Source organism: Staurois parvus, unplaced genomic scaffold (genome assembly GCF_062004578.1).
Source record: "Staurois parvus isolate SC_StPar_1 unplaced genomic scaffold, SC_StPar_1.0 ptg000120l, whole genome shotgun sequence".
NCBI classification, from domain to species: Eukaryota; Metazoa; Chordata; class Amphibia; order Anura; family Ranidae; genus Staurois; species Staurois parvus.
This window is the reverse complement of record NW_028317916.1, coordinates 2,645,854-2,662,500: the sequence shown is the minus strand read 5'-3', so window position 1 is coordinate 2,662,500 and position 16,647 is coordinate 2,645,854. Positions and strand designations below refer to the sequence as shown.

The 16,647-nt window shown below is 39.5% G+C and overlaps 1 protein-coding gene across 1 annotated transcript in view; it reads left to right on the top strand.

Moving 5' to 3' along the window:
• Positions 1–16,647, top strand: part of ASZ1 (ankyrin repeat, SAM and basic leucine zipper domain containing 1) — a 361,039-nt gene that overhangs the window by 149,374 nt on the left and 195,018 nt on the right. The window contains exon 7 of the mRNA XM_089672151.1: positions 14,672–14,790. Within this exon, the coding sequence (XP_089528277.1) occupies positions 14,672–14,790 (119 nt within the window). The remainder of the gene's footprint in view (positions 1–14,671; positions 14,791–16,647) is intronic.

Sequence of the window (16,647 nt, the reverse complement as noted above, 5' to 3'; positions counted from 1 at the left end):
TGAATTACGGTTGTATAAGTTCACAGACCCGATTCATCATATGCCCGTGTTCTCTGCTGCCATGGCCAGGCATAGATATGAGAATATAATGTGTTTTTATGCATTTCAATGACAATACACTCTGTCGTCCTCAACGTGTCCCTGAATTTGACCTGCTACACAAAATTCAGCCCCTCGTAAATCACCTTAACCAAAATGTGTATACTCCCCAGCAAAAAATCTGCGTTGATGAGTCCCTCATTCTTTTTTCTGGCTGCCTTGCATTCGAACGATTTCTCCCCAGCAAGCATACCAGATATGGGGTTTAGATGTAGAAGACCTGTGAGAGGCAACAGGCTATACATATAAGTTTCGGGTTTACGAGGGAAGCCCCTCGGATGCTCAGATTACATGGGGAGTAGTGGCAAGATAGTGTGGGACTTGGTGACATCCTCTTTCCATATGGGGTACCACCTATACGTGGACAATTTTTATTCAAGCGTACCACTATTTAGACATTTGTACAATCTTGTAACTGGCGCATGTGGCACCGTGTGACCTAATGTGTTCCCACCATTAGAAGTGGGTGGATGCAGGGCAGCATATTCTAATGGTGGGCATACCACACACTTTTTCTGGCAGAGATTTCTTCTATTTTTTTTTCATTCAGTCCACAGGCTGCATAAAAGAACAGCATATATGCCCAACAAGGACCAGCGACGTACTGGTACATCACTGGACTTTGAATGGTTATACCAGGATGATGCCTACAGCTGCAGGCATCATCCTGGTATCGTTTTTTTCAGCCAGCGATCAGCTTTCATGTAAAAGCAATCCTAGTGGCTAATGAGCTGCAGGATTGCTTTTACAAGCAGTAGGAGATGATGCCCCCCTCCCCTGCTGCCTTCCACAGTCTCCTGAGGCAGTCCTGTGCCATCAGGGGAACCTAAGAATGCAGCCGGTGTTTCTGCCAGCTGACCATAGAGCTGATTGGAGACCAGAATGGTGCCAATCATCTCTATAGTCTAAGAAATCAGAAGCTGCAAGCATTTCATCACTTCAGTTTTGCAGGATATAAACAGCGTCATTTATAAGTTGGGAAAGCATCTGATCACATTGATCTAGGTTTGATTAGATAATGTAAGGGCAGAGGAGATATCTAGAGTCTGATACACCTGATTTCTCAAAAGAGAATATATGACAATGCCCATTGAAGTTATAGGGTATATTTGCATTCCCTGTGATAGCATTAAAAGTGATCTAAAAAAAAATGAAAGGGACAGTGTAAACCTAATTAAAAAAAAAAAAAAAAAAACACCCTCACCCCCCCACGTTCACACATCTGTGTGCGTGAGCATTGACCCTGTGTCAGTATGGTAAAGTTGCACCATACATGTGAGGTATCATCAAGGGCAATAATTCTAACACTTGACCTCCTCTGTAAATCTAAAATGGTAGCTTGTAAAGGCTTTTAAAACTTTGCCTATGGATATTAAAAACGTATGCAGTTTGTCGCCATTGCACGGGGCATGCGCATTTTTAAAGCATGTCATGTTTGGCATCTATTTACTCGGCATACCATCTTTTATATTTTACCAAATAATTGGCCAATATATTGTTTTTTTGTGCATTAAAAGTAAAAAAAAAAGTGTATTTTTTTTTTTAAAATTGCGTTTGAAAAATCGTTTCGCGAGTACTATGTGACATAAAAAATTGCAACACCCACTATTTTATTCACTAGGGCGTTTGCTTTAACAAAATATATAATGTTTGGGGGGGTTTAAATTAATTTTCTAGCAAAAAGTACAGATTTTTTTCATGTGAACAAAGTGTCAGAAAAGGCTTGATCTTCAGGTGGTTAGAGTGAGTGATGTGTGGCATAAACTTATAATGCTGTGCAAAGAATGCCCCCACCCCCGAAATCGAACCCTTTTTGGAAAGTAGACATCTCAAACTATTTGCTGAGAGGCATGTTGAATCAATAGAAGAATTTATTTTTTTCACCACAATCTTTTGGAAAATGACAAAACAAATTATTATTTTTTTACACAAAATTGTCACTTAAATGATTTATTGCTCACACATGCCATGGGTATATGTGGAATTACTCCCCAAAATACATACTGCTACTTCTTTCAAGTATGGAGTTACCACATGTGAGAGACGTTTTGGCAGTCTAGCCAAGTACAGGACCCCAAAATCCAATAAGCACCTTCAGGCTTTTAAAGGTTTTTATTTCCTCATTACACTTCCTGACTACCTATGACAGTTTCGGAGGCTCTGCAAATGCCAGGATAGCACCAAACCCCCCAAAATGACCCCTTTTTGGAAAGCAGACACCCCAAGGAGTTTGATAAGAAGCATGGTGAGTATTTTGCATATCTCGTTTTGTTTCTGCAAGTTTTTGGAAAATGAACAAAAAAACCAAAAATGTTTCTTTTTTTTTTTTTTTTTTATATATTTCAAACCCTTGTGAGAAAATATGTGATCTGCAAAATACTCATCATGCCTCTCTTTACATTCCTGGGGGTGTCTACTTTCCAAAAAAGGGGTCATTTGGGGGTGTTTGGTGCTATCCTGGCATTTCAGGGCCTCCGAAACTGTGATAGGTAGTGAGGAAGTGAAATGAGGAAGTTACGCACCTTCAGGCTTTCAAAGTGGTCATTGGATTTTAGGCTCCTGTATGTGGCTAGGCTCCCAAAAAGTCTCACATGTGGTATCCCCATACTCGGTAGAAGTTGCAGAATGTATTTTGGGGTGTAATTTTACATATACTCATGGCTTGTGTGAGAAAAAGGTCATTGAAATGACAACTTTGTTTAAAAAAAAGAAAAAGTTTTTGTCATTTTCTAGAAAATTGTGGAAAAAAATAAATCTTCCATGGACTCAATATGCCTCTCAGCAGATAGCTTAGGGTGTCTACTTTCTGAAAAGGGGTCATTTGGGGGTGTTTGTACTATCCTGGTATTTTAGCACCTCAAGAAATGTGATGAGCAGTCAGAAAGTAAAAGCTGTGTAAATTCCATTATCTATACCATAGTTTGTAGATGTTATAACTTTCACACTAAGCAATCAATATACACTTATTGGGTTTTTTTTAACCAAAAACATGTAGCAGAATACATCTTGGCCTAAATTTATGACAAAATGGTATATTTCTTTTTAAATATTCTTTGACAGAAATGAGAAAATTATTGTTTTTTTTTTTTAAAAAAAACCTTTTTTAAAAAATATTTTTGTTTATAGCGTCAAAAATAAAAAGCGCACAAGTGATCAAATACCACCAAAAGAAAGCTCTATTTGTGTAAAAAAAAAAAATTAATTTATGTACCTTATTGCATGACCGCACAATTGTCAGTTAAACTAGTGCATCGCTGTATAGAGAAAAAATGGCATAAATTGCAGTATCTATATCATAGTTTTTAGATGCTATAACTGTCACACAAAGCAATCAATATACACCTATTTTGATTTTTTTTTTTTTACCAAAAACATGTAGCAGAATAAATTTGTATAGCCGAAATTAAAAAATATTGTTTTTCTTCAAAATTTTTGGTCTTTTTTTGTTTATAGCATGAAAAATAAAAAGCACACAGGTGATCAAGTACCACCGAAAGAAAGTTCTATTTGTGTGAAAAAAAGGATGTAAATTTTGTTTGGGTGCAGCATTGCATGATCACGCAATTATTAGCTGAATTAGTGCAGCGCCGAGTAGCAAAAAGAGGCATGGTCATTAAGGGGGGTAAATCCTCTGGAGACCAAGTGGTAAAATTATTGTGGCTTGATTTAGGTGATTGTACACTGTCAAAAAAGTTGCCCCTATAAAACCCGTCCCACTCCCAGGTAATCTCCATTTTTTGCTAATTTCCTCGGGTGATGGTTCTTTTCTCTCTACTGACTTTTTTATGCATATTTTTGATCAGTTCACTTCTTGAGGCACCATACTTGGATCCTTCGTTTTTGTAAGATGCAGAGCCCTGTACTGCTGTGTGGCACTGGATCCTGCTGTGGGCACTTCCCTCTTCATGTAGTGCAGCAGGTGTAACTAGCCACAAGGTGCTCTACAGGTCTAAATCCATTGTTTGCTTTGTGTGGTATACCTGTAGAGGTGTGCCCACTGTGGAGGGCGAAGCCAGAATAGTGATAAAATGGTTGTAAACCTGCATGCATGAAATATGAACAAAGCATATCCCTCTATAGTGTGTGATTGTCTCTATTAAGAGCACTAAATGCCATTTCTGTGCTGCCACTTTCCTCTACTATCTGCATAAATCATTTCTGACCAGTTTTCCTAGCACTAAGAGAAAAATGGTGACTTGGGAAGGAGCTCTAGCAGATTGACAGTCACAGCTCTGATGCTGTGTGCTGTGTAGAGGGGGGTATGTCTTTTCCCTCCAATCAGCTCTCAGAACCCTCCTCACTGTGCTCTACAGAGTAATTTCAGCTCCACCCCTTTTTCCTGGACTCTCATACAAGCTTTTTAAATACATCACTTGTAGATGTAGAGAACTGAAGTCTGTAGATACAGGTACAAGTTATGTAGGAGGATTTGTTTCATCTTTCTATATCTCATGAGGTCAGTCACTTCACTGGGTATATGTAAGGGTGTACATCCATTTTAAATTCCCGTTATACCTGCTGCTTTGATGGGTACAAGGCAGAGTCCTTTATACATTCCCAAGGGATACCTTTTTATGTTATGTGGTTTGCTTAGACTGCTGTTCACTATTATGGTGGCGTGGCCTGACATTTCAGAATAGCCAGGGTTATTGGCTTTGGCATCAGTTTACCCTGTTCTGCTGGAGGGCCTTTGATGGGTGGCATTGTGGCATTGTTTGTCCTCTCCTCTGTTGTTCTTGAGTAGCGTGAAGTGCATTCTATGCATGCGCTGCCTTGCTTTAAAGTAGGTTATTACGCATGTGTACTTTTCCTCCTTGAATTTAGGAAACAGCTATGCTTGAAGCTAGGCCCCCCAGAACAGTTAATCACACACTGCACACCATATGCAGAAAGATCAGATGGGGTCAATAGCTTTGTCTCAGCCTTGGGCTCTTTTGGAAGTTGAGGTACATAGTTCAAGGTCCTGGTACACTTTTGATGGTTTTCCCCATTGTAACTCTGCCTCCTTCCAGTCATTTGGACTGCCCTTTTGGCCATGCCTACCTTATCTCTGTGTAAAAATAAATTCACCGCAACAGTGTCAGAATTTATGGGCAGAATTTCCGGCCAATTTCTTAATGGGACTATAACTGACTGAAGTGGGGGTGTGTGGGTGGTTTTTGTTTTTAAGCATTTAACCAGCCTTACTGTTCTCCCTAAAGTGTGTAGTATGGTCTTTTCAAAATTCACTACACTAGCGAAGACATTTACGGTTCACTGGTCTAGCTTGTCCTCTATGGTGACTGGCTGCACCCAGAGCAGATTTTTGTTTCTCACCCCCCAAATGGTTTGTTTTGCCAACAACATCTAAATAAGGAAAAAAAAAAGTTTCTTTGGAAGTGAGCAGTTCCTATGGTAGATCTGGTCATTGACTTAACAAGAGCCTCACAAACCCCATTGAGAATAATCTAGCATTTAGTGATCTGGTAGATAAGAGGTTAGAGGACTTCCTTAAGACTGTCTTTGTCCTGGTGTCCAGAGTATAGTTTCCAGGGGCTACAAACCTGAGTTTAGCACTCTACCTCTACCCATCTCTTGCTGTCCTACATGATCTGCTTTTGGCTGTCAAACAGCTTTTGAGCTAAAGGTTCATTACGCTTGTACCATCAGGAGAATGCTTTCAAAGCTTGTTCTTGAACCTCTTTACACTTTCAAAACTGAATGGAGGAGTTCGACAACTCCTGGATTTGAAGACTCTAAATGTTTTCCTATGGGTTCAGAATTTTTGTATGAAAAATGCTAGCAAAAGCACTGACTCCACTTCCAAGTAATTTTCTGGCCTCAGGCATCGGGGATGTCTGTGCCCACTGCCATATTTCCATTTCATTCATGCTAGTTTGCTTATTGCGGTGGGTGATCCCTTTGGCCTCTCCACAGCTCACCGAATCTCCACCAAGATGCTTTTGGCTCTACTCAATTCTTAGGGGATTCATGTTCTTTTAAAGGAATCTGAAGGTTCAGTGGTCCCTTTCCCTGTCATCCAACATCCAATGGAATAGCTTTCAATAGCCACACCATCAAATTTTAGCGACCGTAAAGCTGGGTGCAATATAGGACCTTGAGACAACAGGACTGGCCGCTATGGCAGGGCCCAAGGCCTGTCTACTGGCATCTTCACTATGTCCGTGTACCAGGCCCTCCTGGGCCAGGCTGGAGCAATCAGTATCACCGGAATAGACTGCTCCCGAATTCTGCGCAAGAGACGCGGCAGCAGCTGGATCAGAGAAAAGGCATAAATCTGTGAGATCTGGTTCCAAGGAATCATTAAGGTGTCTACCCCTGCCGTGCGAGGGTCCTTTACCCTGGACACAAAAAGACAGATCTTGTTGTTGAACCTGGATGCCAATAGATCTACATCCAGGCAACCCCATCGCTGGCAGATTTCTTTGAAAACATCGGAATGCAAAGCCCATTTCCCTGGAATCAACTGCCGGTGATTGAGATAATCCGCCTGCCAATTTTCCACACCTGGAATGAACACTGCTGACAGACTTGGAACATATCTCTGCCCAGGTCAGAATGTAGTTCACCTCCTTCTGAGCACCTTGATTCCTGGTACTGCCCTGGTGGTTGATGTATGCAACTGCTGTGGTATTGTCGGACTGAATCCTTACAGGCCACAACCCTGAATCCTGGATGTCCAATATCTCGGAGCCAGCCTCACTGCTCAAAGTTCCAGGACATTGATGGGTAGAACCCTTTCCTGTGGAAGCCATGCTCCCTGAACTGTGACCTCCTCCAGAATATCCCCCCAACCTGAAAGGCTTGTATCAGTGGTTACAAACTTCCACACCACTGGCCGAAAGGATCTTCCGTTCTCCAGATTATCAACCACCAATTCAGGCTCTGCTGCACCTCTGGAGACAGATATGCGGTAATCAAGGGCCAGAATCTTTTTTGTTCCAAACAGACAGAATGTACCTTTGCAGCGGTCTGGAGTGAAATTGAGCATAGGGAATAGCCTCGAACGAGGACACCATATTCCCCAGCAACCTCATACAGACGTGAATTGAAGGATACCTCTTGGCCTTAAAAATGCAAACCTCGTTCCTGAGGGCGCAACGTTTCCATGGAGGCAGAAACATCTTTGCCTAAATCGTGTCTAGGACCATCTCCAAATACTCCAGGCTCTGCACTAGTTCCAGTGCCGACTTCTTGAGGTTGAACACCCAGCCCATCTGTTCCAGGATCTGTATCGTAAGGACCACATCCTGCTTCAGATCTGGCACCAACTTATTTCTGAGCAAGAGATCTTCTAAAAAACCTGTGACCAATACTCCCCGAGTTCTGAGTAGCCCCAACACTGAAGCAAGCATTTTTATGAAAACTCTGGGAACCGAGGCCAGCCCAAACAGTAGTGCTATGAACTGGAAATGCTGAGCCCCTACTGCAAACCTCAGAAATCTTTGGTGAGGAATGAATATCCGTACATGCAGGTATGCGTCCTTTGTCTATGGACACCAAAAAATCTCCCTACTGTAGGGAGGCCACTACTGACTGAACCGATTCCATACGAAAGGATCAGACACTTAAAAACTGATTTAGCTCCTTGAGGTCCAAAATGGGCCATACATCCCCATTTGGTTTTGGGACTGTAAAAAGGTTTGAATAAAACCCCTGAAACCTTTCGCCCGCTGAAACCTTTCGCCCGCTGAAACCACTGTGATTACTCCTTGAGCCAATAGGCAATTGAGTGCCCGAAATAAAGCTCTTCTTTTCTCTGGATTCATTGGTACTTTTGATCTTAGAAACTGGGCAATGGGAAATACCCAAAATTCTAGTCTTTACCCCAGAGAAATCATGGAAATGACCCATTTGTCTTGGACTACAGCCCTCCATGCGGACACAAAATTCAAAAACCTTCCCCCCCACCAGAACAAGTGGGTGCACCCTTCATAAGGAGACAGACTTTGGATCTGTCTTAGATGACTTTTGCACCCAGGGCCTCCTTGGGTTTTGATTCTGAGATCTACCTCTGGAGGCTGGGACCTGTGTGTGGCGAAATGACTGCCTGGTAGATGAGGGCCCAGCAACCAATGCCCCTGACACATTAAAAGAAGAGCGTTTGAATTTCCTCTTCGAGGTTAGGAGAGTAAGTTTACCCCTTGAAATTTTTTGGATATATTTGTCCAGATCTTCCCCAAAAGCGGTGCGGTTGCGGGGTGTTTGCGGAGCGGTAACACCATTCAAACTTCATTATAGGCATTAGTGGGGCGTTTTTAACGCTCGGCAAATGCTTAGCAACTTCCGCTAAACCGCGCATGCAGCGTTTGCGGAGCGCTTGCCGAGCGTTAAACGCTCCGCAAATGCCGGACCAACACTTGCCAAACGCTATAGGGGCATTTGGCAAGCGTTGGTAAAACAGTCAAGTGTGAACGAGCCCTAAAACATTGTTTTTGCAAAAGCTGGAAAACTCACCTGATTGAGATAACTGTTGTTTAAACAGGTCATATACTGTACCACTTAGCTATAAAGTATTTCTCTTCAACTATCCACTTGTATTCTGATGAAACTAGAGCAGTACTTTATCGCAAAGGTGTTAGTGGAAGGTGAACCTCTCAATTGTAAAATTGTTTGCTAATGGTTCTTCCAGTAATATGTACAGTCAGGTCCATAAATATTAGGACATCTACACAATTCTAACATTTTTGGCTCTATAGACCACCACAATGGATTTGAAATGAAACGAACAAGATGTGCTTTAACTGCAGACTGTCAGCTTTAATTTGAGGGTATTTACATCCAAATCAGGTGAACGGTGTAGGAATTACAACAGTTTGCATATGTGCCTCCCACTTGTTAAGGGACCAAAAGTAATGGGACAATTGGCTTCTCAGCTGTTCCATGACCAGGTGTGTGTTATTCCCTCATTATCCCAATTACAATGAGCAGATAAAAGGTCCAGAGTTCATTTCAAGTGTGCTATTTGGAATCTGTTGCTGTCAATTCTCAAGATGAGATCCAAAGAGCTGTCACTATCAGTGAAGCAAGCCATCATTAGGCTGAAAAAACAAAACAAACCCATCCAAGAGATAGCAAAAACATTAGGCGTGGCCAAAACAACTGTTTGGAAGATTCTTAAAAAGAAGGAACGCACCGGTGAGCTCAGCAACACCAAAAGACCCAGAAGACCACGGAAAACAACTGTGGTGGATGACCGAAGAATTCTTTCTCAGTGAAGAAAACACCCTTCACAACAGTTGGCCAGATCAAGAACACTCTCCAGGAGGTAGGTGTATGTGTGTCAAAGTCAACAATCAAGAGAAGACTTCACCAGAGTGAATACAGAGGGTTCACCACAAGATGTAAACCATTGGTGAGCCTCAAAAACAGGAAGGCCAGATTAGAGTTTGCCAAACGACATCTAAAAAAGCCTTCACAGTTCTGGAACAACATCCTATGGACAGATGAGACCAAGTTCAACTTGTACCAGAGTGATGGGAAGAGAAGAGTGTGGAGAAGGAAAGGAACTGATCATGATCCTAAGCATACCACCTCATCAGTGAAGCATGGTGGTGGTAGTGTCATGGCGTGGGCATGTATGGCTGCCAATGGAACTGGTTCTCTTGTATTTATTGATGATGTGACTGCTGACAAAAGCAGCAGGATGAATTCTGAAGTGTTTCGGGCAATATTATCTGCTCATATTCAGCCAAATGCTTCAGAACTCGTACGCCGCTTCACAGATGGACAATGACCCAAAGCATACTGCAAAAGCAACCAAAGAGTTTTTTAAGGGAAATAAGTGGAATGTTATGCAATGGCCAAGTCAATCACCTGACCTGAATCCGATTGAGCATGCATTTCACTTGCTGAAGACAAAACTGAAGGGAAAATGCCCCAAGAACAAGCAGGAACTGAAGGCAGTTGCAGTAGAGGCCTGGCAGAGCATCACCAGGGATGAAACCCAGCGTCTGGTGATGTCTATGCGTTCCAGACTTCAGGCTGTAATTGACTGCAAAGTATTTGCAACCAAGTATTAAAAAGTGAAAGTTTGATTTATGATTATTATTCTGTCCCATTACTTTTGGTCCCTTAACAAGTGGGAGGCACATATGCAAACTGTTGTAATTCCGACACCGTTCACCTAATTTGCAGTCTGCAGTTAAAGCACATCTTGTTCGTTTCATTTCAAATCCATTGTGGCGGTGTATAGAGCCAAAAAATGTTAGAATTGTGTCGATGTCCCAATATTTATGGACCTGACTGTATACTTGGGACATCAGTGCATAGTGGCATCTGCTGGTGTTGGCCTAATCTGGGGGAAGACTACAGCTGTCAGATGTTACAATTCAATCTGACCTATTGCATGGTCTTCATTTAACACATGCTTTGGGGTAACTCATTTTACCCATATGTGTTTGATTACTTGTGAGCCGCTGGAGTAATTTACCAATTATTATAAAAAAAAAATCTTGCAGGCTCCTAATCACATCCTCATTTATGTGAAAGTAAAATATAGTTTAGTAAGTGGTGCCATGCTTTTAAAAGAAATCTATAACTATCTAAAACAATTTCAAAATGATTTTACATATTTGTGCAACTTATGCGTGTAGAGACTGTTCCCAAACCATATTAAAAAATATATAAACCATATATATTAAAGAAGATAAAAAACAAAATAACCAAAAAACAATATTACTAAAATATGCTAAATAGATTGAAAAGTGTCCAGAAATTAAATAAAAATAAATAGAAATAAAAGTGAAATGTGAAAAACAATTGTATAATGTTGTATAATGTCCAAATGAGTGTCCAAAGAATCTTTGCTTGGGTATTGTCACTAATATGCGCTCACCTCCTTGTTAGCCTATTACTAGGCTAACACAGCTGTTTGGATATTAGGTGTGGATGGGATCCTTTATGAGCTCCCCTTGGTTTAGCTGGATGGATAGCTTCTGATGGAAACTAGTGATCTCTGCCTCCTTACACTGCTGGTGGAAATGCTTCCATCTCCCTTAGTTCCTCGTTAGTATAGTGGAAGAAAGAAAGATATATGGTGCCTTATCGTTTTATAAAACATGTATTTATTACTCCCCTTTATGCACTCACGTAGGTACAAGCAATGCGCTTTTACTGAGTGTAACCGCTCAGTACGGGTATGACCTGCTTCCTCCGGGTGAATGCAAGCACTGCCTATACTCGCCGTGTCAGAAGTCGGGTTGCCGTGGTGGCGGCAATGCCCCTCCCCAACGCGTTGCGCCACAGGGTCACGTGGCTTCTTCCTGGGGATGTGATAGGACAATCACCTTGCTTGGACTTCTTATATACTAGTTGGGCGCCATTTTCTTGGAGTGTGCATCTTTTTGGGGCCATATCTCTATCGCTGGTAACATGGATAATTGTGTTTACATATCTGAAACAATGTTGCTTACTAGAATTTAATTTGTAAGCAATCCTGTAACTATTGTCGTCCCTTAATGATCAACCCTACTCCTGTTGGCTACATAGACCTTGCCTGTAACATTTTGGAGGAAGATCAGTGCCATATAATCAAAAAATACATTTAAAAACAGTCAGCAATTCCTTCATGCACACATATATATATATATATATATATAAATGGTAGCAAGTATAAATAAAAATATATATATTTTATTAATTAAAAATATATAAAGAGAAAATACAAAAAAAAATAATTTTTATGTAAGAAATTTATTATATATAAAAAATAACTGACTCGTCATCCTCAGTTGTGAATGGTCATATTTTAACTTCCTATCCTACTTGTGTATATCCCTATTTTAGATGATCTATACATACTTTTCACTTATTGGCTCACCCTATAAATAAATTCCTTTAATCTAACCTAAACTATACTGGAAGAAATTTATATCGTGAGGACATGTATTCTGATAATCACTTATGAAGCTTTAAAGATGGAATTCTTTGTTTAGGCCTTTTGGGGCTAAACAACCCATTTCATATATCCAGAGGGACTCCTTTTTGCTAGTTTCTCTTACTAGGTTGTCTCCTCTCCAGTGTCTTATGTTTTTCAATGCCCCAGAATTCAAGTTTATCTGCTTTCTTATGAAATTGATGAAAATGTAGAGGTACATTATGATATTTGTAACCTATATTTATATTGTAAACATGTTCTTTAATACGTTCTTTCAAAGTTCTTTTTGTTCTACCAATATATATTAGGTTACATGGGCATTTTAGAGCATACATTACTCCTTTTGTATCACAGGATATAAATTGTTTGATTTTATATGTTCTACCATTACTAGGATTTTGAAACTCTGACCTGCGTTTAGGATTACCGTTTGTTCTTCTGCAACTATAACACCTATTGCATGAGTAAAAACCCACACCCTGAAAGAATGCAAGTCCACTACTCATGCTAGGTGGATCTACAATATTTTTGACTATTTGGTCTTGAATATTTGGGGCTTTTTTTTTATATGAACCTGGGTTTATCTTGGATGATGTTCTTTAAATCTCTATCTAATTTTAGTACATCCCAATGTTTGTTTATAATTTTTTGTATATCCCTAAACTGTTTGTTAAACGGCATAACCATAGACACATTTACACTTTCAATATTGTTCTTTTTATTATTAATTTCCAAAAGAGTTTTTCTGTCTAGTTTTTCAATTTGTTTTTTCTCCTGCTCTATTTCTTCCCTTCTGTACCCTTTATTGACAAATCTTTTCATTAGAATATTACTTTGTTCCCTATAATATATCAAATTCGTAAAATTTTGTCTCAAACGCATAAATTGCCCTCTAGGAATGTTTTTTATCCAGGGCTTATAGTGACTGCTGTTAGTAGATATGTATGCGTTTCTATCTGTTTTTTTTCAAATAATTTTTGGTGTATATACGGGATCCATTATTATAGGGTGAGCCAATAAGTTAAAAGTATGTATAGATCATCTAAAATAGGGATATACACAAGTAGGATAGGAAGTTAAAATATGACGATTCATAACTGAGGATGACAAGTCAGTTACATTAAACAGAGAATAGCCCTATGTGGTTTTAAATAAGAAATGGATTTGATTTAAAGTGCGTATATGTGTATGTGCATTCATGCGCGCATATATATATATATATATATATATATATATATATATATATATATACATACATACATTTTTATTTTTTTATTAAAAAATTATTTTATATATATATATTTTTTTATATATAAATAAATTTCTTATATAAAATTATTTTTTTTTTGTATTTTCTCTTTATATATTTTTAAGTAATAAAATATATATATATATATATATATATATATATATAAATAAATAAATGGTAGCAAGTATAAATAAAAAAATATATATTTTTATTTATACTTGCTACCATTTATTTATTTATATATATATATATATATATATATATATATATATATATGTGCATGAAGGAATTGCTGACTGTTTTTAAATGTATTTTTTGATTATATGGCACTGATCTTCCGCCAAAATGTTACAGGCAAGGTCTATGTAGCCAACAGGAGTAGGGTTGATCATTAGGGGACGACAATAGTTACAGGATTGCTTACAAATTAAATTCTAGTAAGCAACATTGTTTCAGATATATAAACACAATTATCCATGTTACCAGCAATAGAGATATGGCCCCAAAAAGATGGCCGTGGCCATGCACACTCCAAGAAAATGGCGCCCAACTAGTATATAAGAAGTCCAAGCAAGGTGATTGTCCTATCACATCCCCAGGAAGAAGCCACGTGACTCTGTGGCGCAACGCGTTGGGGAGGGGCATTGCCGTCACCACGGCATCCCGACTTCTGACACGGCGAGTATAGGCAGTGCTTGCATTCACCCGCAGTAAGCAGGTCATACCCGTACTGAGCGGTTACACTCAGTAAAAGCGCATTGCTTGTACCTACGTGAGTGCATAAAGGGGAGTAATAAATACATGTTTTATAAAACGATAAGGCACCATATATCTTTCTTTCTTCCACTATACTAACGAGGAACTAAGGGAGATGGAAGCATTTCCACCAGCAGTGTAAGGAGGCAGAGATCACCAGTTTCCATCAGAAGCTATCCATCCAGCTAAACCAAGGGGAGCTCATAAAGGATCCCATCCACACCTAATATCCAAACAGCTGTGTTAGCCTAGTAATAGGCTAACAAGGAGGTGAGCGCATATTAGTGACAATACCCAAGCAAAGATTCTTTGGACACTCATTTGGACATTATACAATTGTTTTTCACATTTCATTTTTATTTCTATTTATTTTTATTTTTTATTTAATTTCTGGACACTTTTCAATCTATTTAGCATATTTTAGTAATATTGTTTTTTTGTTATTTTGTTTATCTTATTTAATATATATGATTTATGTATTTTTTAATATAATTTTACCCATAATTGACACAGTAACCATTCTGGGTCATTATGAGTACAATGCTTGTGGGTAGTTTACAATAATTGTAATACTGGGTTTGGGTCAGTCAGCAGATTAAAAAAAAAAACCGAAACTATAGTTTGAAAAAAAAAATGCTACTTTGCTCTCAATATTAACATCAACCTTATAACCTGTTTCTTTGCCATAGATTTTTAGCATCCTTTCATTTTCTGAGAATCTTAATCCAGGATGCAACTTCACAAAAGAGGAGGCAATGTACAGATACCTGAAAGCACAGCATGGATCATCTGCAAACACTACCCCTAGGCAAGTATTTAATCATTTACCTATCAACAGTATTAAAAAAGAAGCCTGTCTAGGGACAACTGAAATCATAAAACTGTAAAATTCTGATTAAAATGGTTTTAAATGCATTTTTCTTTTGTTATTATTCTGCATTAAGGTAAAAAAAAAAACCTTCCATGACCATCTCCCCCTCAGCCCCCACCCCAAAATACTTTGTGAGTCCTATCTCTTTCCAGCATTGTGCCTGAGAGCAGCAGCTCTTGCTCCCACTCGCTCTGTCGCTGCTGTCAGATCCTGTGAGAAGAGGAAGCCATGCTGTGTATTTCTGTAGATGCACACAGTCTTGCTCAGCATCAAGCCCGGAGGAAGAGCTGAGAGTCCTGGCAGGGGACCCCAGAAGAGGAGAAATGCAGCCATTCTGTGCAGTACCATTGCAGAGAGCAGGTAAGTATAAACATGTTTATTATTTTAGGAAAAAAAACTGAAGCTATACAATCACTTTAATAAACGCCTAAGCTAAAATAACTGTTTGGATTAGAAAAGAAAAAATGTAATTCTGTTGGAAACATTCATACTTTATAAAAAAAAAAAAAAAAAAAAAAAAAAGACACCCCTAGGTGGCAGTGTTACACACTCAGAGATTTTACAGATTTTTTTTCAATATCTGTGATGCAGTATTCATAAACTTATTAAATCTGAGGGTGCTGTGTAACTTGAATTGCTTTCTTCCAGGAGAGTGCTTTGTGCAAAAATACCTTACTTCCATAGATAAAATGTTACCAGTTGTGCTTGATTTCCAGTTTATGTGCACAATAAAACAGTATGTTGTAGTTTTACATTTATTCACCTAATTTGTGCATTTATCAATGGATTGTGCTGGTATAAAGACCGTAAAGTATTCTGCCCTGCTCAGTCCTGTGCTGCCAACTTCTTATGACGTCATGGTGAAGCCCAGGTAAAGCCGCTGGGCCTAATGATGATGCACCTCTAGGCCTACCCTCTCCTTTCTCAGTGGAGTGAGCAGTATGCCTCTTGGGATATGTGATGTGCATATCTAAAATTTTTTATTTAAAAAATGTAAATAAAAACAAAAAAATTAGGGCTCTCCCCATGTTACGGAGGGGAGGCAGAGAGGAGAAAACTTGAATATGAGGGTTTATATTCTCTTCAACATACTAATTCAGCTTGTTTTTGGGTTTATGTTGCCTGAAAGCTGAAGTATGGCCAGAAATTATTGTTCACATGGGGGACACATATCGCCAAACACCAAGGGTTCTTGTTCGTGTCCCTCCCTGTAAGAAAAAGTGCCTGTAGGAGGAAGCTTACCCTGTTGCTATCCATAAAGCAATGCTTATCACCAAGGTGTTCCCTTGTCCTGCCTTTTACACAGAAAGGGAACATCCTACGTGTCCTTTTGTGATACCTAAACAATTTGCGGTTCAGTATTCGACTCCTCTTAAAAAGTTTGATGTCTCCTTGGGTTGTGGATCCTTCAACCTAAATAAGGTACTATGATTCTGTTGGGAAAATCAACCTCATTCAAGGACCCGGACGACAGGAAGGCTGAAGTAGTCATGTATTTCATGTTTACCGTTGCCAGCTTGGCCCTGCACCCCATTCCGTTCACAGCCCTGGTTTCCCAAACTCTTTCAGAATGAGCAAAACATCTGCATCAGGGTTTGGGTAAAAAATAGGTATCCCTGATCTACATGCAGCTAGCAGACCAACTGGGCTAGGGCCTTATATGATAAGTTCACCTTTGGAACATGTTACATATTCCATGTTCCACCCTTAATTGGGGTGAAACATGTAACATATTCCAGCTCTTGCCTCCTCTTCCCTCCAATTCCCCTCTCACCGTGACTGCAGGCGGGGATC